Consider the following 24030-nt stretch of genomic DNA (forward strand, 5'->3'; position numbering starts at 1 on the left):
TGCAGCTCTGCTATCGATCTGGATGCAGATTTGGGCCACTATGTCTAATCCAGACTCCAAAACATAGCTCATTTTCCACTTCTCTAAACTTGGGCATTTTCCATGCATTTGTAGCCCCCTCAAAGCAGATCCCTTGTCTGTAAATTCATGCTCTGTGACCAGACAGTATGCGCCCTCTGGCTGCACACACTCCACGCAGCATACTCCCTATGGCTGGCCATCCCAAGGGGACAGTGGGGGATATTTGCATCACTGACGAGCCAGTTTCTTCTTTCTGTTCAAGTGACTCCATTGCAGGTGCCTGCTTCTCTCTGGATTTAGGGTCCCAAGACAGAGTTTTAAGATGCCAGGTCTGGCCTGTAGATCACCTTGTGAAGGATGTGGTGCAAAGCCTGAGTAGGGAGATTCCTGCAGTGGGCTATTATGAACTGTTAATGAAATTAGAGGTGTGGGGAATTTTTTCACCTAATTCTTTCTTCACTGAAAAGTGAATTTTTTGGAGCCGGACACAGCATTTGGTGGATCGTTTCAGCTGGGGAAATGTTCCTTCCCAAAGAGTCAACACGCTTCCAAGTTGAAATATTTCAGTGTTTTGCGCTGAGGTGGCGTTTCGATTTCAAATGTGGCCAATTCCCCGCCCCCAAAACGGAAAGGGTGATAGCCACCTGAAAAGGCCAAAATCCAGATGAAAAACTTGAAACAAAATTAGAGTCGCGTCAACGTGAAACAGTTCAGTCAATTCAACATGATTTTTTTTATTTTGCATTTTTTTGATTTGATGAAAAAATGTGTTTTGGTTTAACTCAAACTGGACTTTTTTTAGAGTTTGTGGTCTGGCCCCAAACTGGAAACCCTATTGTTTGCTCAGCTCTAAGTGAAAGTGCTCTGAGGTTATGAAATTTCCCTTCCGAGGCAGGAAAATGCTGTCTCCCCAGCCATATCTGATACACCCTTGGCCAGGGGAGAGACTCCATTTGTCCCACAGCAGGTCTGGACATAAGTCAGCCTGCTAGGATTTGTGCTGTGTGGGGTGTACATATCAGCAACGTGCTTTGTAAAGCAGGTATCATTATCCGTATTTCACAGCCAGAGGAAAACTGAGGCCCATGCCCTGCCTTGAATCCACACTGCACTCAAGGGGAGCTGTGCGTGTGCTTGGGTGAAATCAGGCCAGTATGAGGACTGTGCATGACAAAGGCCTGTTTTGTGGGTTCATGTTGGCCTGTGTTCCCCTCATGTCAGGGAAAAAAGCTACAGCAGAGCTCGGACTAGAACCCAGGACATCTGGCTCCCACACCGGCATCCCGCCCCTAGGACTACACTGCCCCCTGTTGAGAGGAGGTGAAAGAGGCAGTCGAGTCCCAGAGGATGGGGTGGCAGAGTAGGGGAGACTCCGGAATTAAGCCCAGTTGCCCCCTTCTAAAGGCTACGGTGTGAACTGGCATGGCTGGTGGTTGAAATGATCTCCCAGCGTTGGTGCCCCACAGCAGGATGGAGCCAGGAGCCCAGTTTGTCTCTTGGGTGCAAAGCAGTGGGTGCCCCCTTGGGCAGCAGGGCATGATGCAGGTGCATGCAGAAGTGTGGGGGCTGGGAAGCTCATGGGGGTGCAGGGCATTGCTCCGAGGGCCATGGAGGGAGACGGGATGAAAGGAAGGCAGCGGTGAGGGTGTGGGAAGGATTGAAATGCAGGGAAAATTTCCCCAGCTGAAACTATCCACCAAATCCTCCCTCTGCTGTGTACACTGAGGCCAGCTTGGGCCTGGTCCCTAGGAAATATCATGCTTGTCCGGCTGAGGTAGCGTGCATGCCCATCACACATGGGCCGGCCAACTCCTTCGCTCCGTGACGACTCATCACCAGTCTGCACGCTAGCGAAATGGAAACTGAAACCACCGCGATGTGGCCTGACATCCCAACTCATTCTCTGCTCTTCGGAGCTGGCAACACGGGCAGATGCTGGGGCCTGGGATGCCCACTTGTTCCTGGGTGGTGCTGGGAATGTGAAACATGGGGGACTCAGGGTAGGGGGAGTTAAAGCTCCCCACTGGGGAGACATGCTGGTGGCTTTGACTGGACTGGGCGGGGCCCAGATGAGGCATCAGGACACCTGGGTTCTATCCTAGAGTTGGGACCTAGAGTTGGGACTTGATCCTCTGTGCCTGCTTTTTTTCCATCTGTAAAACATGGATGAGGAGATTGTCCCTTCTCCTTCGCACAGAGCCCCGACTGATCCTTGCAGGGTGCTTTGACGGATGGAAGGTGCGACGGCTTAGCACAGCCTGGGCTGGCTTCCTCCATCAGTGTGTCCCGGTGCTGAATGGACACCCCTGTAGCAGTGAGCCGTAAGTTGAGTCTCTGGCCTATCCAGCCTCTGAGCCCAATGCTGAGAGGGCGGCGAAGTGCCAGCTGGGCTGGGTGGCATTCAGTAGTGGGGTCGCTTGTCCCACGCTCATCACCCTGGTGATGGAGCCACTGGCATGTGAGCTCCTTCCAGACCCCACTCATGCCCTGGCTGAGACCCACCGCCCCAAACTCTCGCTGAAACATTCCAGCCCTGATGCACCTGGTGTTTGGGTTCCCATTTTAAATATGGGGACGTGATGCGGAGAATGTTACATGTGGGTCCGTCAGGCCCCCAGGGTGGATGAAAGATCAAACCTCAACCCCCCATTTGCGTGTCTGGAAATATCTCCACTTCTTTCATCTGCAGCACCAATTGCACTTCCTGTGAAAAAAAGCGAGTGCACCGTCTTTTTCTGCCTGGCTGATTCAACCGAGGCACCAGTGATATTAAAAAGGGGAAGTGCTCATCGCAGGCAGAGACATGAAACAATATGACCCTCCCTGCAGGGAGCTGCTCCATGCTGGCCCGGCCACAGTTTCTGGATGCTGCACATACACTCCGGTATATTTCATGGCTCAGCGGAGTCTGCTTTTTTCTTTTAATGAAAGAAACCAGCCAAGATTCTCTCTTTGAGTTGGTTCAGCCCCCTCCAGCCTCTTGCTTTGTTTGTTCTAGTGACCTGAGTTCCGGATCGACAGCCCTGGGGACCAAAATCCTTGATCCCACCCCAGATGGGGTGCAGTGAAAGCTTCCCCTACACGCTGCCCCATCCAGGAGCCTTGCCATGGCCTATTCTAATCCTTGGCATCTGCTGGGCAGTGGGACGCGGAGCAGGGCCAGGTGCTGTGATGATAAGAACTACACTTTGCACACGTGTGTGGCATGTTCACACCACAATTTCAGCTCCCTCTGCACGTGTTAACAAGTCAGACTGAGCCACCAAGTGACTTGCCCAGCGAGTCTGTGACAGAACCGTGAATAGAAACCAGGTGTCCTGACTCCTAGGCCTGGGTTACAATCACAAACCCATCTCTCTGGAACAAGGTGGCTGCTTTCCTGTGGGGAACCAGACAGACACTTCCTCTTCGAGGAAGTGTAGACTGGTGGACAGAGCACTCGACCTGGACACAGTCTGTTCCTGGATCTGCTGCTGGATGACCGTGGACAAATCACGTTCCCTGCTCTGTGACTCAGTTTCCCCATCAGTAAAATGGGGATAATGGTATTGGATTTGAGCTGTTGATTCGGCACAATATTCACTAGAACAAACAGACAGGGTGAAAGAGGAGAGAAGTAATGCCAAGGGGGAATCTTGGTTATGTTTTTTTCTTCATAAAAAGAAATAACCCAAAGTGGAACTCAGTGGGCCTCTGATGTAAAATGCCTCGGTGTTCTTATCTCCCACGGGTCTCTGAGCAGCCAGCCAACGGCAGCTTTTAGTCACTCTCACCTGAGACTGGATTGGAACCTGAGACTGGGAGGTGAAAACTCCAGGGCATAAAGACTTTTATTTTTAATTCGTTCTCTGCTCCCCTTGAGGCTAAGAGCCCCTTTCATAAAGGAAAGAGCAGGGCTTAAATTCAGCTGGAGCTGTCCGGAGCGGAGCTCTGGTAAGTATTTTCAAACTTTGACTCCAGCCTGAGTGTAGCCGGGCAGTTACCTTGCTCCTGAGGGAAAAGGCCAGGCTGATTGGGGAAGCAGCCACAGCCGGGGCCATGCCCTAATCAGGCCACAGCTGGCCCTATAAAAGGGCTGTGAGCCAGGAGCTGGGTCAGTCTCTCTCTCTAGCTGTAGAGAGAAGGACCTGGCTGCCTGAGAGAGAAGGGTACCTGAGTAGAGCAGTGCTGGGGAAAGGCAAGAGGAGCTGGGGAGCTCCAGCCTGGTAACCCCCCCGGCTGCAAGCCTTGTGCAAGGCCTAGAGAGGTACCGGGGCTAACGAGCTGTAGCCTGGGGTTAGGCAGAGGCAGCTGGTCCAAACCCCCTTGCCTGTGATGAGTGGTTTACAGACTGCAGTTTGCCCCAGTGACTGGCAGTAGCCATTGAGGGAAGATGGGGATAGAGGGTGGGGGTTCCCCTGGGAGGGGAAACCCAGAGTGTGGGGGCACTGCCAGGGGGCAGCACCCCAAAGTAAAGGGGCACTGGGGTCCAGGAGGGACATGGGGGCCAGTGGCAGGCAAGACACCATCCTGCAGAGGGTGCTCCAAAGCTGGAGAGCTAATTCCCGAGACGACCAGCAGACGGCACTGCGCAAATCAAAATTGCTGCGGTGAACTGCCCTGGAGAGGGGACAGGGCCGGCACAGCCCGTGCTGCAGCAGGGTGTGTGTGAGGAACACGCTCTCAGCGTGTTCACGGCTTCAGAGCGGGCTTGCCAGGGAATGCTATTGATACTGAGGGGAGCAGATCCCTTCCTGCCGCACCGCAAGCGCACCCCCAGAGCTCTGGGCTGCTGGACAGCACATCTGGCACATGGCCAGCAGTACATCTGGCACACGACTAGGAAGCAGGGAGGCGACAGGCACCAGGGTTACAAAAGTCTGTGCAATGCTACTCCTTGCTCTTGGTTTGATCATCAGAATTGATGTGATGTGTCACTTACATGAGATGGGATAAAAATACTCAAGGGACATAGCCCTCCTGCCTCAGGGTGGAAGCTGAAGTGGGGGTCAGGAAGGAACTTCCACCAGGGCTTGGTTATGCCATAATTTCCCATTATGGCACTGATTTTCCTTGAAGCAGCTGGTACCAACCGCTGCTGGAGAGAGGACATTGGTTCTGATCCGGTCTATCAGTTCCTAGGTCCCTAGGGAGCTGCCTGCTTCAGGGCTGGCCATTCCATGGCAGGACCGAGGACACAGCCTCCCTGATGGAGGTGTAGAGAGGGCTGCCCAAAGTAGACCTAGCATGAATCCATGCTGGCCCAAGCCTACCCAACCATGTCAGGCTCAGAGCTGCAGAATGGCCCAACTTCCCACCTCTCCACAGGATCGCAGCTCCGGATTACTTCAAGATGCTTTCAAAGATGATGATGATGATTTTATGCAGATGACTGTGAGAAAGGCACAAAGGCAAGCGGTGGAGGGAGGGGGCTGGCAGGGCTCCTGGGGGAGCATCACCCCCTGCCACAAAGCTTCTGAACAGGAGTGAATCTCAGCCAAACTACAAGCACCTGGGCAGCAACACAGCTGGGGCTCTCGCTAGGTGTTCCCCTGCACCCAAGTCTGGCTGGGTGTCTGTCCACAGGGCAGAGTTCCCAGTGCCCAGACGCACTCAGTCACACAGCACTCACACTCCTTAGCGGTGGAATGAGGAACACAGAAGGGGAGATCTTACCTCGTAAATATAATCAAAGAGCTCTAGTATTGTTAGGATACTAGCACCAATAAACAATCCCATCTGACCGCCAATGTCACCTAGGGGAAAGAAAACAGCTCGTTTTACTCACATGCTGTCAAAGAAACGTGCTCAGGGAATGCAGATGGGGACCCATCAGTTATGTCTTGGCTGGGATTTTCTGAGCATCAATCAGAGCCTTTCTCTCCCGGCTAAGAATGAAATCCCAGGAGATACACAGCCAGAATTTCCACATTGCTCTCCGTCAAGGTTTCCCCCGAGGCTGACATGACGGTGACATGATATTGCAGATGGCACTCACAGCGCGAGCATGGCCTCTTGCCCCAGCAGCTCCAGTCAGCAAGCGCTGAGATGAGAAAAGGCTACATTTACAAGATAAACTCCACATCACGCTCATGATCCAACGTGATGAAGGATCAGGTGCATTGTGTCCCGCAGGGGAGCCCATCGGATTTGAAACCTTCCCCTGCTAATTGCCAGGGACGAGGGAAGGAAAGAAAAGATGGAACAAATCCCCAGGTAGGAAGTGGTTTCCAGTGACTTGTCAGCTGGGCTGCACAGCTCGTTTTACAGAGCAGGCAGGGATGGTGGTGCCAGCACCTGCCCTCTGGAATGGCTGGGGTAGAGCATGGGGAAATATTACAACACTTGACATTGACTGGAGGGGAAGGCTAAAGGCAAAATACTCCTAAACAAACAAGACTTAGGTCTTAGCAACTGAACCTATCCTTCCACACGTTAAAGGGGGTGTGGTGCAGGCTAACAGATCTGCAGGTGGAAATCCTGTGTCCTTAGAGAACATGAACAAGCGATGGTCACGCTGCCTCTTACCCCTGCCTTGGGAATGTCACCTTCTAGGGGTGGAATGCAGTCTCCATGGCCCACTTTCTTTCTAGATCTTGGTTACAGGAGTGCGCACTACCAGTGTACAGGTAAATAGATATGGTGCCAGCAGATGGCACTCCAGAACCGGGCCTGTGTTTTGTAGACCCTGTTGTTGTGCATCGTAAAGGGTTTTCTCTAGCAGCGCTTTACAGCCTCTGTTTTTTCAGGTTCTTTTGCACAATGGCTAGCAAAGGGGACAACTGCACTGCAGGTACCTGAGCACTGAGGCCTCGACTGACAACACTAACTCACGGCATATAGGCCACTGCACCAGGCTGCCTTTGCCCCTAGAAACAAAGGGCCTATTGCCTTTCCAAGTCGCACCCACGTAACTGTTCAGGAGCCCTGGCTGAAGCCTTGAAGCTGCATGAATCCTGTCAAGAACAGAGCCCTGCTGTTCCAGAAAGCCCCATAGCATCTCTCTGTACGCCTGCCCTTACCAGCCGCCTAGCCTTGCGTGGGTCCAGCAGCATAGCTCAGTGATGACAGCCCCATGAATATCTCATTGCATCAATCTGTTAATGGACCCTTATTAGCATCCAGCCTGAGTCACTTTCAAGTCTGCAGCGTCAGTAGGTTCTAGTCATTTACTTAAAAAACGGAGAGAGACAATAACAGCAGAGGAAAGGGCTTAAGGAGCTGCAATCCTCCCAAAGACCTAGAGGCCATGCATCCTAGGAGCTGAGCATTTCCACAGCTTAGGCGCTAGAGGGACAGAGGGTGCCTGGGGAGTTTCCGGGAGTGCCACACTCTGGGTTTGTCCAGTCACGTAAGGTCAAGTTGTGGGAAAAGAGCAAAACAGTCACTTTGTGCTTCTACTAAAGCAAAGACTCCAACTCACCTCTGCTCTTGCAGATTCATTTTTGTTTGAATTCTTTTTCCTTTGCAAATGGAGGAGGTTTCCCTACTGGACTCGCACTGTTTCCCCCTGACCACCAACAAACGATGTCCCTTTGCCATGCATGTGAACCAGGTTGGGCATTTGTGACATTGCATCGCACAGCCTGATTGGAACCAGCCCAGAGTAACTGCATGGGACTGATTATTGCATCCGCTATTGTCTAGATGCTACAATGGGCAGAGATACAAGAGATGTGGGTTTTAAATACAGCCACAGACTTGCAAGGAGATCTCAGGCAAGACTCTGAGCTCAGTTTGCCGGTCGTCAAAATGGGGGAAGTGAGATTTCCATGACTCACGTCCAGGAGCACTGGGAGGGCTAAGTACATGGTGTTACATGTGTGTTACATGTGCTCTGAGCTCTTGCCATCCAGCCAGGAGGCCCCTAGGGAGGAGGCAGCCTTTCCTTCTGAGGCAACGTGCCAAAATTTGCAAGGGCGCCTTTTCCTGCCAAAGGACTTTGGGTTCAGTCCTCCCGAATGTGGCAAAAAATGAAAGTGCAGCGGGGTGCAAAGTCACGTGAACCACAGGGTCAGAAATGTTCACACTAATTTCCGTGAAAAAGATTTTCACCAATTTCTCCCAACCCTTTCCCCCAGCTGAGGAAAGATGGTCTAGTGGTTAGGGGAGTAGCCTGGGACTTACGAACCCAGTGTTCAGCTCCCTGCTCTGCTACAGGCTGCCTGGGACAAGTCGCTTAGTCTCTCTGTGTTGCAGTTCCCTGGCACTGCCCAGCCTCATCAGGGTGCTGGGAGGCCAAATAGGCTAAAGATTGTGAGGTGCTCAGATACCAGTGACGGGGACCAGAGAAGGGCCTTAGCCAATCAGATCAGTGCTTGTGTCTCTGTATAGTGCCAAAAATAATAGAAACTATATTAACTGATAGCTTGGTAAGTGAAGGTGATGGCCCACCACTAGCTGTCAGCAGCTGGAACCACAATTAGCTAAAGTATGGAAGCAGCCAACAAAGGCAGGTGTGATCAGCCCATGCAGTTCTGTCCCCATATGAAATGTCCCTTGCTTTGTTTTCTACTCTAGCAGCTGGGCAGAGAAGGGGAAGGGGCACAGACCGAGCAGTTTGCAGTTGGGACCGGAGTGGGTGAGAACAGTGCCCAATTGTTAACATTATGCGAATGAGCGTTATGCAGATTTCACTTAATCTTTACAGTGAATGCCTTGATAGTTATGGCTATCATCTTCCTGACTTTCAAAGCAGTGTGTTCTGTCACTTAGGGGATGTCCTGGCTCACCTCTTGCTGTATTCAGAGTGGCAGCTGTGTTAGTCTGTATCAGCAAAAACAAGGAGGAGTCCTTGTGGCACTCTAAGGTGTCACAAGGACTCCTCCTTGCTCTTGCTGTATGAACATCAAAGCTAGCCCAGACAGCCTCAGTCCAAGCTGTGAACTGATCATTTTCCTGGTAATTTACACTGGGAAAACAATGTTCCCCGGCAGCTGCAGTCACAGGCAGAAAGACCAATATGCTTAGCAATAGATAGCTCTTGTGCAAGAATATTGAGTCACAGTGAGCCACTGTATCTGTAATAGCAGTGGATACGGGCTCCTTTCCAGTAGTTCTTCCATTGCAGGTACCCAGGAGAGCTTCATCCACTAAGTATGAGGCGAAGTGGTTAACTGATTATTCACCTTCCCCATTATTGTATTTGCTGGAATACACAGGATGCCAAGTGATGCAACTGGAGGTAATTTTACTGTATGTTCCCAATCTGTCATTCAGCTGCCAGGAGTAAAGCATCCATGAACAGAACATGCTGTATTAATTTAGTAGAGAAACAACATCTATAATATCACAGTCCAGAGCCCAATGGCACGTTCTGACAGCGTTGCTGTTGCAGGGAAATACATTGCATTGGAAATGCAACCTCCCTGCCCCTGCTGGTTCTTCCCATCCTCTTGCCCTACAGCCTTCTCCGTCTCCTGCTCCGGAGCTGGACCCACGCATCCCGGAGTCCTAGAATCTACTCACCACATCCCTAAAGCCAGCTGCCCGCTGACCTGACTCTGGATCCGTCCCCGGTCCCACTTGGTTCCTGGCCAGGTACCTCTCAGCTTGCGGTTGCTCCAAGGAGAGGGAGGGGCGTAGGAATAAAATCACTTTCACCGTAGCCGAGGCTTATGTCTGACAAAGCTCAGGGGGAAGAAATCATTTGAACACTTATTTGAGACTGATTTTTGTAATGTCTCCTCAGTTCCTCGCTATCGCTCCTGGCTCTGGTGTCCTGCCCGTTGGGTGGCTTGCTGGGAGTCCTCAGGCCTGTCTATTCTCTTCGGAGTATCTCTTGAACCTCAGGGGCACTGACTTGGCCAGAGGAGTAGCCAGTGATCGGGGAGACCATATGGGCTCTGCATTCATGACAGGAGACACTTCAGTCATCCCTCCAGTAGGCTTCCAACTACTCGGAGCGGACGAGACAACATAGGCTCATGCATTCCCACTGCCCATAAAACCATTCCTGCAATTTCATCATGAGTCCCAGGAATATCTGGGCTTTTTTTAAAGGGTTCCCCTGAATTTCTGATTTCTGCCTCTGAGCTTCTGAAGTTTTGTCCTTTTCCAAAATGGTCGCCCTCCACATCACTGTTAGTGGGGCTGAAGCTGACTCCCAGACCATCCTTTTATTGTCCATGTGCTCCCTACTTCTGTTTGCATTGCCAGGACGCTACTTCTGATCCAATTCCTTAGGCCTGGAGATGTCGTGGGAAAGGCTGCTGTTTACCTTGTGTAGTAACTGGAGTTCTTCCAGAGGCATGGTCCCTATGTGCCTTCCACTCGAGGTGCGCATGTGCTCCATGCATCTGAGACCGTAAGATTTTCACTAGCAGTGTGTTCGTCCGCACTGGCGCCCTTCTCCGCCTCGTGCTCCGATCAATGGATATACGAGGCTGTGCAGTCCGACCGTTTCTCCAGTTCCTTCTCTACTGCAAACCGGTAAGGGTCAGCCGCAGAGGAGAAGGAGGATGGGAAGCAGATCACCTATGGGGACCACACAGCTCAAAGAACTCCAGTTACTGTAAAAGGTAAGTAACCTTGTTTTCCTCTTTGAGTGATGGCCCCTATGTGTATGTGACTCGAGGTAACTCACAAACAGCATTCACTGAGTCGGAGGCTGTGAGAACCTCGGCAGTATCACAGACTGGACGACTGCTCTGCTGAAGGATGTGTCTGTTGTACAAGCTTGCAAAAGTATTGACAGAGCTCCATGTTGCCTCTCTGCAAATCAGAAGAGGGGCTTCTGGAAGAGAGGCTACTGGTGTAGATCTTGTCAAGTGGGCCCTCACAACTTGTGGAGGAGGAGTCATCGTTAACTCGTAGCCAACTAGGATGCAACCTGAAATCCATTTGAAAAGTCTCTCTGAGGAGATAGCTTCCCCTCCTATGCATTTGGCAAAGGAGACAAGCAGTTTAGGAGATGTCCTGAAGTATTTCATGCTCTGTAAGTCCAATGATGCCGGCACCAGCTAGGAAATCTTTTCCATTTTGCTGGGTAGCATTTTCTCTTGGAGTCTCTTCTGCTGCTGCCAAGGATGGATAGTACTGCCTCTGAGCATGACCCTTCTAGGTTTGCCATCCATCCAGATGCCACATTGTTAGATGGAAGGATGCAAGGTTGGGGGGTGGATCTTGCCTTTGTCCCGCATCAGTGAGCCTGGGAAGAGCAGAACATGGCCATGAGAACATCTGGAGACTGCTGGGGAACCAGAACTGCATTGGCCACCAAGGAGCAACTATGCTCACCAATGCTCCATCTTGTTTGATCTCCCCCAGGAGTTGATGAAAGAGAGTGACAGTGGGAAATGTGTACATCAGTGGTTCCAACGACTGTACTAGAAATGCATCCCCTCCAGAACTGTGGCCTGGAGCCTCACTGGGGCAGGACACTGGGCTTTTCTTGTTCTCTTGAGACGCAACGGGATCCCGCAGTGGGAATCTGCACTGCTGAAAGATGCTCTGTTCTTAGCATTCGTGGTCCTTGGAAGAATGCCTGCTGAGGCTGTCTGCCAGCGTGTTCTGCACCCCAGGAAGAGGTGCTGCCGAGGGGGTGCAAAACCAAACTAAAACCAAACCTAGGTACTGCCGAGGGGGTGATCTGGTGGTGAGTGCACCAGTTCCGGACATCGAGCTCTTCCATGCAGAGATGGGTGGACATCGCCCCTCCATGTCTGTTCATGTAATAAACTGGCCTGAACAGGCAAGGACGGAGCGAAGGGTAGGAATCATGTGAAGGCTTCACCTGCTGCATGCAGGTCCAGAAGGTTTATGTGCAACTGGGTCTGAGTACCCTGTGCTACATGTTCACCCACATGCCCCCCCCATTGTTGGGAGGTGTGTGTAATCAATCTTTTCCCCTTCCCTTCCTCCCTCCCCCAGGCACACTGCCTCCCTGTTTTCCCACCAGGTGAGCGAAGTCAGAACTCCGTGGGTACATCTGCACAGCCAGCAGCAGGCAGCTTCTGAGCTTGGGGTGACAGACTCCGACTTGCGGGGCCGCATAGACCATGCTTTTAAGTTGCGTCTCGGACCAGAGCTCGGGCTGCAAAGCCCATCCCACTACTTAGGCTTCAGAGCCCCAGCTCCAGCCCGAGCCATAATGTTTACACTGGGCTCAGAGCCTCACGGCCACTCACTGCACACACGTACCCTGTGGGGGAGTGAGACTGGTTTGTCCAGACTGTGCTTGCTTAGCATTTAGCCTGGCCACAGCCATGCCTGTAGGAATCACAGATGGAGTTTTGCAAAGGGTGTCAGATATATACATGAGGCCATGGGACTGAAGAGGATAAGGCAGGTTCATATCGTTGTCCGAGGGCTCAGCCAATGCTGAGCAATGCGATCCTCTGTAGCCTGGAATCTGTCCTTAGTCAGGAATGCTTTGGCTCAGATTGAATATGGGGTTGCTCTAATAAAGCCTATAATCTGCACAGGAGCTAAGCATGCAGCTAAAATCTGAGCAGGGCGAGGCTGTTATCCGTACTTCTTGGTATGACTTCACTGCTAGAGGCCAGCTGCCATGGAAGGGGAACGTTGACAACACTGATGATACAGGCGAGCTGCCACTACCAATTACACCTTCAGGAATACCCTGGGTGCCATAGAGAGACTGAAGGGGGGTTCTCTGCATTGGTAAGGACTAGGCCCACAAAAAACTGTAGGGACCTCCTGCGTGCCGGGTCAATGTCTATGTGGACACAAGCATCCTTTAAATCAACAGCTGTGAACCAGTCATCTGTGTTTAACAAGGGGATTACAGAGGCCAGGGTCATTCTGAACCTCAAGGGGTGGATGAAGACCTTCAGCTGTCTGAGATCCCACCTCCTTTCTTCTTGGAGATGAGGAAATATCATGAATAAAATCCTTTTCCCCTGTGTTCTATGGCTTCCAGATGGCATAGGAAGTCTACTTCCTGTCTGAGCATCCTCTCATGGGAGCACAATTGCAGCTATAACACTCTGATCAGCCGGTAGCATTTCCCAGGGTTAAACTCTCAGTGGGTGAGTCTGCGGCATTGGAATCTGCTGTCTCCTGATGGCCCATGGTGAACTTCATGGTGCGCTGTAAGACCTATTGCTTTGGCCAAGCTTTGGTTGGCCTCTTGGCTAATAGCCTAGCAGGAACGAATGCTTGTTGTTTTTCCATCCCCATACAGCCATACTGTTGCTTGTTTATAACAGTGTTGTATGATCAGGTGTGCTGGCAATGGGGAGCAGGCTATAGGGTCACGTCCACAGGGAGCTCACATGCAATGGGTGTTTGATGATCCATATGAGACAAGGGAGTGTTTTCAATTTAGTGCTTTATGAGAAAGTATTATCATCACTAACTATCCCACTGCGACTGGCCCCGGCTGACATTCTGAGCAAGGGCTGAATGAGCCACAGAAGCTGAACTGAATGCACAAATACACTTTCCATTTAGGAACCTTGCCTCATCTTGCACATTAAACCCCTCATGCAGAGCAGGTGAAGCTGCGCAACCCAGAGAGAAGTCACCTCCTGAAGTTCATCACATGGAGACCACAAAGGAGGACAGCCCTCTGAAGGCAGAAGAAAGTCTGAGAGTGGATGCCAGGAAAATGCTCCTGGTTGTGAGGTCAGGAGGAAAATGCCATCTGCAGTGCCCAGTGCCAACCGGAATGACTAATGCAGGCCGTACAGACCAGATCAGTAACCTTTTCCCCTATGAATGAGGCCTTTGTACGGACTTCTAAGGAAAACACAATATTGTTACAACATGCACCAGCAACAGAGGCAGCCATCAGTCACATGGAGACAGTGGCTTTCATCCCAGGGATCCCAAATTGAGAGAAATAGAGCGAGAGCATGCTGAGATTTCTTATGAAAAGTAGCTAACGTGCCCTCAGGGCTGGAGAGCCCGCCCTCCTGCAGTGAGGACTTGTGGAGAGCAGGTAGCCTGACCATCCTCAGCACTACACCAGGGGCCCAAACCTCTCACCATACTATTGTATAGCATTTCTCAGCCGTGAGCTGACAGAACCATTCTCCACTCTCGTGTTCTTGCTCCCCACATTCTGGCCAGGCCAGATGTTCTGGCATCAGAGCAATACCAGGCTGGAGTTCTGGCCCCAGACGCTAGTGCGAGAAGCCCCTTTACTCTCCTGTGACTGATGAATGCTTCTTTCAGCTTCCTCTGGGATGGGTACCCTGAACACCCCTTGCTGGACTGTGAACTCCCCATTCCAAACTTGCCTCTGGCCAGCTGCTGGCCGCTGCTGTGCAGTAACTTCCCTTCTCACAGAGCAAAATTTCCCCGTCTGTCTCTAGCCAATCACAGAGTTCATGACAGAATGACGGGAGATATCCCTCCTGGCAGAGCTCCCAGGCAGTGCCTTCCCCTCCCAGTATGCCAGACTCTAACAGATGGGTAGCAGATAAGATCTTGCCCAGCGCTGGCAGCATTTAGTCCATCAAACTCACATTAATCATCTATATTTGTCCAGAAGCTTTCGGCCCAAAAGGAGCCTGCTGCAAGCTGCCTCTGCAATCATAGGGTTGGAAGGGACCTCAGGAGATCATCTAGTCCAACCCCCTGCTCAAAGCAGGACCGCTCCCCAATTTTTGCCCCATATCCCTAAATGGCCCCCTCAAGGATTGAACTCACAACCCTGGGCTTAGCAGGCCAATGCTCAAACCACTGAGCTATCCCTCCTTTGCCCAATACCTGTACTACTCCACTGGAATGCAGCTGCCTCTGGGGTTGAGCGCAGCAAACCACCTGTGTACAGCAGCAGGCCAAGCCGCTACTCTTGTGATCTTTAGCATCCACACTCCGCAGGCAAGACTTGGGTATTTTAAGTTCACAAGCCCTCCCCCACTCCTATTACCCACAGGAAACGTAATGAAACGTAATGTATAGGGCCCTACCAAATGCACGGTCCATTTTGGTAAATTTCACTGTCTTAGGATTTAAATCATCTTAAATTTCACGGTTTCAGCTACTGAAATGTCGCACTGTTGTAACTGTGGGGGTCTCGACCCAAAAGGTGGTTGTGGGGAGGTCGCAAGGGTATCATAGCGGTGGTCACAGTATTGCCACCCTTACTTCTGTGCTGCTGCTGGGGGCGGCATTGCCTTCAGAGCTGGCCTCCCAGCCAGCAGCCACAGAGCTTCCTGCAGCTGGGAGAGGTTCACTGAGGTGGGTCTGACCTGGCCCCGGGAACAGCCTGTGCTGGGGAAGAGAAAGTCCCAGACCTGCCTGGCCTGGACTAGCAGCTGTAGCCTGGCGCATGGTAGAAGCCCCCGGCCGGGGCACCCCCCGCCCTGCCCCTCCCAGCTCTGGGCCCAGCCCTCAGGGTTAAAGGGGCCTTAGGCTGGCTCTGTGTGTGTGGGGGGTGGCCACAGCACCCCCCTGACCACGGCACCCTGGGTGGTTGCTCACAGCACCCATCCATAAGGCCAGCCCTGCCCCCTCCACAAAAGTGACACCCTCCCCCCTACCATGCCACCCACACTTCTGTTTTGCTGCTGGCAGAGCTCTTGCTCCACGGAGTTTACATGCTACAGCTGAACCTTGGAACACTGAGCTGACCAGCAGCATCGCTCCCGTCCCGCTCTGCTCCCTGTGCAGGATTTCTGGGCTCTCCTCCATCCCAGCATGTCTCTCTTGGAATTGTCTTTGGGCCTCAGTGTTCTTCCCTTTGCAGAATGATTGTGGGAGGGACCCATCTGCTGGGAACAGAGACTTCCACGGCTTGGATGCAAAGGTAATTCATTAGGCAAGACACTGCATGTGTGACAAATTGTGCATTCTGTTCAGGAAATAGAGGTCAAACCTGCCAGCTTGGCTTCAGCATTTGTTCTTGGCACAGAACCTGAACAGGGGGTGATGGAGACCTCTCAGGGCACAGCTGCCTGCCTTCGGCTCTCGAGCTGCCACCTTTTCCAGCTCGCGCTTCAGTCTGTGACATGCTGACCTTTCAGATTCTCCTGAAAACCGCACACGAGGTGCACTCGAGCCGTCTGCCTCCCCAGATACATGGGAGCTGGATTCATAAATACACACTGGATCATTGGATGGGAGGTGTGGTCTACACGTGTTTAGAGAGGAGGACTTTTCAAACACAGGAGACATACAGAGAGCCACTCATCTCTGGCTGGGCTTGCATCATTTGACTTTGCCATGTTTGCTATTTACCAGAGGAGTTTTGTATTGAAGCAGATTCTATTCCCAGCCTCTCTCTCTGATTTGGCCCTGTACTGGGGACGTACCATGCTAAGTGTGGGCAGCAAACAGACAGCCTATGCTGGGTGCTGGCTCTGCGGCAGCATCAGCAAAGAGAGATGGGGAGTAGGAGAGAGAATGCGGGTGGAAAGGAGCAATGAGAATCTCTGGCCTGACATGTTGGCAGGTGGGACATGGGGGGATTGGAATCCCTGAGAAAAATTTTCAGAGTAGCAGCCTGTTAGTCTGTATCCACAAAAAGAAAAGGAGTACTTGTGGCACCTTAGAGACTAACAAATTTATTTGAGCATAAGCTTTCGTAAGCTACAGCTCACCAATGAAGTGAGCTGTAGCTCACGAAAGCTTATGCTCAAATAAATTTGTTAGTCTCTAAGGTGCCACAAGTCCTCCTTTTTTTCTTAGAAAAAGTGTGACAACACAGAAGAGAGATTCCAGTTTATAAAAGGAGCCTTAGATGAGTGCGAGGGAGATGAGCAAAGCCACAAAATTCACCATGCCACTAATTCCACTAATGCCACTAATTCCAGTTGCTCCCAACAGCCACCCAGTTGCTCCCAGTCACCACAGTGCCCTGTGCTGGGAGTCTGCCAGCTCTTGCTAAATAAGCAGCAGGGAGCTTGATGGGGACATTCGAGGACACTTCAGTGCTTTGGGGTCTGCAGTAGTCGGCGCTGTTAGTTCAGGTGCTGTCTGCTGGTGGGAATGTGAAACTGAGCTCTGCAGCGCTCCTTAAAGATCCCACCGTGTACTTTGTAAGGGAGCAGCTACTGGTTTCAGGGGTCTCGTTTGGTCTAGCTCTGACTTGAGCAAGTATCCAGAGCTCTTGCACTCACCTCTTGTTGTAAACGGGTTTCTATAGAAACTGTAGAAAACAGCCGCTGTGTCCCACTCCGGAAGCAGCTGGAAATGAGTGGTAAATACAATAATCCCTCTGCATCGCCATACCCACCTCGCAGGACGCACTAGAATCATAGAATCGTAGAATCATAGACTATCAGGGTTGGAAGGGACCTCAGGAGGTCATCTAGTCCAACACCCGGCTCAACGCAGGACCGATCCCCGACTAAATCATCCCAGCCAGGGCTTTGTCAAGCCTGACCTTAAAAACTTCTAAGGAAGGAGATTCCACCACCTCCCTAGGTAACGCATTCCAGTGTTTCACCACCCTCTTAGTGAAAAAGTTTTTCCTAATATCCAACCTAAATCTCCCCCACTGCAACTTGAGACCATTACTCCTTGTTCTGTCATCAGCTACCACTGAGAACAGTCTAGAGCCATCCTCTTTGGAATCCCCTTTCGGGTAGTTGAAAGCAGCTATCAAATCCCCCCTCATTCTTCTCTTCCGTAGACTAAACATCCCCAGTTCCCTCAGCCTCTCCTCATAAGTCATGTGTTCCAGTCACCTAATCATTTTTGTTGCCCTCCGCTGGACGTTTTCCAATTTTTCCACATCCTTCTTGTAGTGTGGGGCCCAAAACTGGACACAGTACTCCAGATGAGGCCTCACCAGTGTCGAATAGAGGGGAACGATCACGTCCCTCGATCTGCTGGCAATGCCCCTACTTATACATCCCAAAATGCCATTGGCCTTCTTGGCTACAAGGGCACACTGTTGACTCATATCCAGCTTCTCGTCCACTGTAACCCCTAGGTCCTTTTCTGCAGAACTGCTGCCGAGCCATTCGGTCCCTAGTCTGTAGCGGTGCATTGGATTCTTCCGTCCTAAGTGCAGGACTCTGCACTTGTCCTTGTTGAACCTCATCAGATTTCTTTTGGCCCAATCCTCCAATTTGTCTAGGGCCCTCTGTATCCTATCCCTACCCTCCAGCATATCTACCTCTCCTCCCAGTTTAGTGTCATCTGCAAACTTGCTGAGGGTGCAATCCACACCATCCTCCAGGTCATTTATGAAGATATTGAACAAAACCGGCCCCAGGACCGACCCTTGGGGCACTCCACTTGATACCGGCTGCCAACTAGACATGGAGCCATTGATCACTACCCATTGAGCCCGACAATCTAGCCAGCTTTCTATCCACCTTATAGTCCATTCATCCAGCCCATACTTCTTTAACTTGCTGGCAAGAATACTGTGGGAGACCGTGTCAAAAGCTTTGCTAAAGTCAAGGAACAACACGTCCACTGCTTTCCCTTCATCCACAGAGCCAGTTATCTCGTCATAGAAGGCAATTAGATTGGTCAGGCATGACTTGCCCTTGGTGAAAGTTCCTGATCACTTTCCTCTCCTCTAAGTGCTTCAGAATTGATTCCTTGATTGATTCCACTAGACACTGGTTGTGAAGTGTTTCCCTGGCTTGATGCTCCAGAACTGTTGAGTCCTATTAGGCATTGCAGGGGGGCAGTGGCAGATCTAGGGTCACCCCCGCACCCCCGGTTTCAGTGGAGTTAGGGCCAGACATTGACTACCATGGAGTAAATCCAAAGTAACTCCCCTGACTTCAGCAGACTTAGGGCCAAACCAATCTCAGTGGTGCTGGCGTAAATCTGGAGTAACCCCACTTCCAACAACGAGTCACTGGAGAGATGAATGTGGTTCTCTCTCTTCCTCTCAGATCAAAGAGGCTGCCCCCCCTCAGTTCCAGGAATATTTTATGCCCTGTTTGTGATTTCTGACTGAACTCAAGCAAACGTAATGAAATTATCTGGGTCTGTGTAGTTCAGTGAGCAGCAAACCCCATTTGAAGCATGGCTCCGCTCTTCGCAGTGGCTCAGCGATTGCACGGAGGCGACACCATCGATCAGGGTTTCACCTAATTCTGCCCAGGGCGAGCTCCCTCGGACTGACTCCGACGCCGAGTTTATTGAAGGGTGTTCAGCCACTATTCATTTAGGCACAGAGCAGCAAGATGCGACGCTGCCTTGTGGCTCCAGACAGCCAGAGAGAGGACAGATTTAATGGAGGGGGCCCCAGGAAAATCTTTGTAAGTGATTAAGGTTGGCACAGCACAAACACAAATGAAGCTGCGCTTTCATCAAAGCAACAGGAGAGCAGCAGGGAAACCTACTGCGGAGAAACACAAAGGCGGGCGGCAGGGGGCTTGGTATGCCAAGGAAAGCCCCTGCCAGGATGGGAATAGCCCTTGACCTGCTCAAAGGCGGAGATTTCAGTGTGGCCCATTGGAGCAGGCCTGGGGGCTGTGGCTGGCCCCTCACGCCGGGTGAAAATAGGGGAGCAGGCACATGTGTTGTCATGGCTCTGCTGAATGCAGGGGCGGGGTCCAGCTCAGCCCCCAGCTGACCCAAGCAGGACATGGTCACTGCAGTTCAGAGTGTGCTCCTCCCCCCGGTGCAGGGAGGGGGCACAATGCCTCTGACTCAGAGCACCCCCCCACCTCTGAAAAAATATACTGCAAGAGGTTTCCTCCTTTAAAACCATCCTGATCTGTAAATGAACGGGTGACCCCCGATGGGACACGGAGCCTGTGTAGGGTTGCCAGGCAGCCGGTTTTCGATCACACTCTGAATCCCTTGGCCCCACCCCCCAGCCTGGAGCCCCCTCCTGCACCCAAAACCTCTCATCCCCGGCCCCACCCCAGAGCCCGCACCCCCAGCACAGAGCCCGTACCCCCTTCTGCACCCCAACCCCCTACCCCAGCCTGGAGCCCCCTCCCACATTCCGAATCCCTCAGCCCCACCCCCCAGCCTGGGCCACCCACGACCATCATATTGCCATGGCCGGTGTCAGGTGTTGGCAGGTTTGCTGGTTGAAAGGTCTGATGATCCATGGGTGGGGAGGGGGGGGTGGGTTGCATGTGACCCCTCGATTGGCAGCGGGTTGTGCAGGAGCCCCAAGTGGGGAGGGGGCATGAGCTATGCGTGACCCCGGAGTGGGGAGGGGACAGGGGTTGTGCATGACCTTGGGGCTGGAAAGGGTGCAGGCCATGCATGACCCTGGGTGGGGCATGGGCTTTGAGTGACCATGGGTGGGGTGGGGGCTTGGGCTGTGAGTGACCCTTGAGTGGGGTGGGGGGCATGGGCTGTGAGGGTCCCTCTGTGGGATGAGGCACAGCCAGGAGACAGCCTCTGAGCTAGGCTGTGACCCGCCATATGCAGACATCTGAGACTCCCTGGCCAAGCACCTCCATGGCCATCATGCAGGCCCGAACTGCTCAGGGCCGGGGGGGAGGGGGAGGTCAGGAGGAGGGGAGGGATAGCTCAGTGGTTTGAGCATTGGCCTGCTAAACACAGGGTTGTGAGTTCAATACTCGAGGGGGGCATTTAGGGATCTGGGGCAAAAGTTGGGGATTGGTCCTGCTTTGAGCCGGGGGGTTGGACTAGGTGACCTCCTGAGGTCCCTTCCAACCCTGATATTCTATGAGGGCTCAGCTCTCTGCCCCTGCTCCTTTGTCACTGGCCAGCTCTGTCCCAAAACTTCTTGCCCCATCCCTGACAGACCCGGACTTGGGCACCGTGAGCAGGGAGAGGCTGGGTGGGCTTCCCAGCCCATGAGCTCAGTGACCGAGGCCTGTCTCTGCAGCCTGCCTCGCCCCAGCCCGGCAGTGCCCTGCTGACAGATCCGCTCCGCGGGAGAGGGAGCTGTCCCTACACAAGGCAACGCTGATGACTTCAATTAGGGTTTATGGTGCTCATTACCGGCACACCTTCAAAAAACTTTTGCCGGGCTCGAGACATGACAGGTCTCTTGCTTGCATTTTTCAGGCTCCCCCATCCCCCGCATCTTCTGGCTTGTAATAAACACAATACAGTGCTTTACTGTCAGCGCTGCCTGCCGGGGAGACTGGCTGTAGACGGGGCCAGTCTCAGGGCTCAGGGAGCCCTTCGCAGCACCCCAGCAATGTCAGGTGTCTCGCTCTGCTCCGGGCTTCCTGCAGGGCTGGGCACTGGGTGCCAGCCAGGACCATGGCCCGTTTCCCACACTTTGAGCCTCCAGACCCTGCTGGAGTCCAGATTCAGACTGACCATGTCTCGGTCCCGGGTTGGGGAGACGAGCCGCTGTCCTGTGCTAGAGAGCTGTTCTGGATGACCCTACCCCACGCCTGGGCCCGGAGGCCAGTGACCCACATTCAGTGCACCATTGTCACTGCAGTGACATGGGCCCTTATTCCCGACGGGTGGGAGGGGGTAGATTGCTGCTCTGTGCAATGCCCAAGATTGGGGGAGGGGTAGGTCCCTGCTGTGTGAAATGCCCAAGGGTGGCGGGGGCGGGGGGGCAGGTCCTTGCTCTGTGAGATGCCCGGGGTGGGGGAGGGGTGGGTCCCTGCTGGATGTGAGGCCTGGGGGAGGGGCAGATCCCTGCTCTGTGGGATGACTGGGGTGGGGGAGGGGCAGGTCCTTGCTGTGTGTAATGCCCAGGGCGTGGGAGGGGCAGGTCCCTGCTCTGTGTGAGGCCCAGAGGTGAGGGAGGGGCAGGTCCCTGCTCTCTAGGTCCCCAGCAGACACTGCCTGAGGATCTGTGGGGAAGCTGGGTGCTTACAGCCGGAGCGTTACTGCAGCCAGGCTGTTTTGGGCAGGGCTCTGAGGCAATGCATTAGCATTAGGGCTGCAAAGACCAGGAGGACGTTTGTCAACAGCAAATATTTGGTTTAATCCAGCTCCCCTCACTTGTCCGGCTGGAACAACACAGAGAGCAGATTTCAGGCCGCGCCGTTTCAGTGTTTGCAGAGAAACACTGACAAAAACTGCCACCCTCGCCCTGCGGCCTGTGACCAGAGCGTCCAAAGCCATGGGACTAAACTGGAATGGTGGGTGAGTTCAAAGCTTGTTAAAGCAAGGGACCCAAAGCCCTAGCCAGAGCTAAGCACAATGCAGGCACATGAGCTTCGCACACACAGCTCTGCTCTCGCAACTCGGACCTGACCTGCAGCAACCCCGCATCCCGGTTCCAATCCTCCCCCAGCTCTGCTAATGCCCCATGCTGCTGACTCACTGTACACCCTGCATTCTCTGCAATGCACCTCAGTCCTGGCTCATAGGCCCCCGCTGCTATTCCTGGGCCTCTCTTGAACAGAGATGCCGATGGCCCCAAATTTTGTGGCATTGTACTTCAGCTCCAAGCAGTGAGCCACAGGGGATTGGAAGTGGGGGGCACACAGCCAGCCTGTCTGCTTCAGAGAAGCCAGACAGGGTTAAAAGAACTGTAGCTCTTGATTCTGTCCTGGCTCTTGCCTGTAATTGAAGGAACTGGGAGCTGTAGTAACCAGAATTAAAAGGATTCACCTAGGTATGGGAATGAAATCAGATCCCAACAGGTGAATTCAAGTGGGTAAGCTCCCCTGTCTCTCCGGCAGCCCAACCCCCATCCGAGTTTGCAGCCCGTCTCCAGTTCCAATTTGTTTCCTTCCTCTGGGAGATTTAACCTCCGAGTGTCTCTCTTCATTTAAAGAGACAAATTTAGCTGCCCAGAAGTGTTGGTGCCAAATCAGGCCCTTATAACCTAATGCTAGGTGAGAGGCAGGTGGTGGATAGCTGGGCACCAGCTAACTAGCTATGTGGTGCATCAGAAAACAGAGACAACAATGCAGAGCATTTCCCTTCTATCTATGACCCTGTCACTGCGATATCTGAGCACCTCACAATACAGTCGCCCTCCTTACCCTGCTGTGCAGCAGGGCAGGAATTCTCACGGTATAGCACAGTGAGACTAAGGGACTTGCCCAAGGTCACGCAGGGCGCTCTGTAGCAGAGCAGAGAATGGACTCCAGGGCCCCTGAATCCCAGGCTAGTGCTCTGTCTGGTACCCCATATGCAGTCAGTACCACAGAGTGAAGTGTCACAGCTTTGTTGGTGGGAAAGGTGGAATGAATTCAGCCCAGGTGAAAGGCACTGGGCTGCCAGCGCTGGAGACTGAAGTCCTGTATTTCTGGACAGAATGGGCACCGCATGGGCAGGAGCAGGGCAAGCTTCCCACACCACTGCACTTCACTCCCATTCAGTCCTGGCCTCTCTGCCCACGTGGACAATTAATGCAGATTTGGGCAAGGGTTTCACCCAGCCAGTCATGCACAGGCTCCCAGAGAGTAACAATCTCCAGTCACGAGTGACTGGGGCCACAGTGCAGCCAGCACCTGGAAGCAAACAGTGTCACAGCGCCTTGCCAACTCCCTGTGCCACTCAGCACACTGGGCTAAATCAGCCATGTGTCCCGATGACTCTGCATAAGGTAGCAATTACATGGAGCAAAGATGGGGTCAGTGCCCTATTCCTCAGGGACTGGGCTCCTACTGACCTTTGCTGGCCACGGCTTGTACTAGCTTTGGTTCCACTCTCCTGCAGGGTTTGCTCCCAGGCCCGGGCCATTCACCCACTGGCCGATGGCAGGAAAGCCAGAAATGGATTTCAGGCCACGTGAGAGGGTGTCCACCCCACGCAAGCCCTGAGTGGGTTAATATGGGCCAGCAGGGACCAATTAACCTTAGATGCTGCACTGGGAGGGGAACCAGGGGGCTAATGTTAGGGGCTAATGGCAGACAAAGCCCAGCTGGGGGGAGATGCTAGGGTAGGGTGATAAAGCCAGGAAGTGAGAGCAAGAGGGGACTGCAGGGAAGGGACTGTAGTTGCTCCTTACAGGGAAAGGGAGTTGGCCAGGGACAAGGAGGAGGTCCAGGGGGATAGTAAACCCTGGGGTCCTGCCCTGGACTGGAGAGTCAGGCAAGAGGCCAACAGGGGTGAAGTAACTATGGGGAGCAGAGGAAGCTCTGCTGGCAAGCCCAGAGATAGGCAAGGAGTCAGAGAGGAGGGTAGGAAGGAGCCCAAGGAAACAGAAACAGGCTTTGAGACTGAGCAGACCTAGGTTGCTAGTCGCAAAGTTCCTGGGCTGGAACCTGGAGTAGCAGGTGGGCCTGGGTTCCT

The 24030-nt window shown here is 52.9% G+C and overlaps 1 protein-coding gene across 3 annotated transcripts in view; it reads right to left on the reverse strand.

The window, feature by feature from the left end:
• Nucleotides 1–24030, reverse strand: part of ASIC2 (acid sensing ion channel subunit 2) — a 1299235-nt gene that overhangs the window by 10910 nt on the left and 1264295 nt on the right. For 2 of the 3 annotated variants that reach the window (XM_074940540.1, XM_074940541.1), the window contains exon 8: nt 5677–5756. The exons of the other annotated variant lie outside the window; for it this stretch is intronic. In XM_074940540.1, coding sequence (XP_074796641.1) covers nt 5677–5756 — 80 coding nt within the window. The remainder of the gene's footprint in view (nt 1–5676; nt 5757–24030) is intronic. 3 annotated transcript variants of the gene reach the window in all.

Source organism: Natator depressus, chromosome 27 (assembly GCF_965152275.1).
Source record: "Natator depressus isolate rNatDep1 chromosome 27, rNatDep2.hap1, whole genome shotgun sequence".
Classification (NCBI taxonomy): domain Eukaryota; kingdom Metazoa; phylum Chordata; order Testudines; family Cheloniidae; genus Natator; species Natator depressus.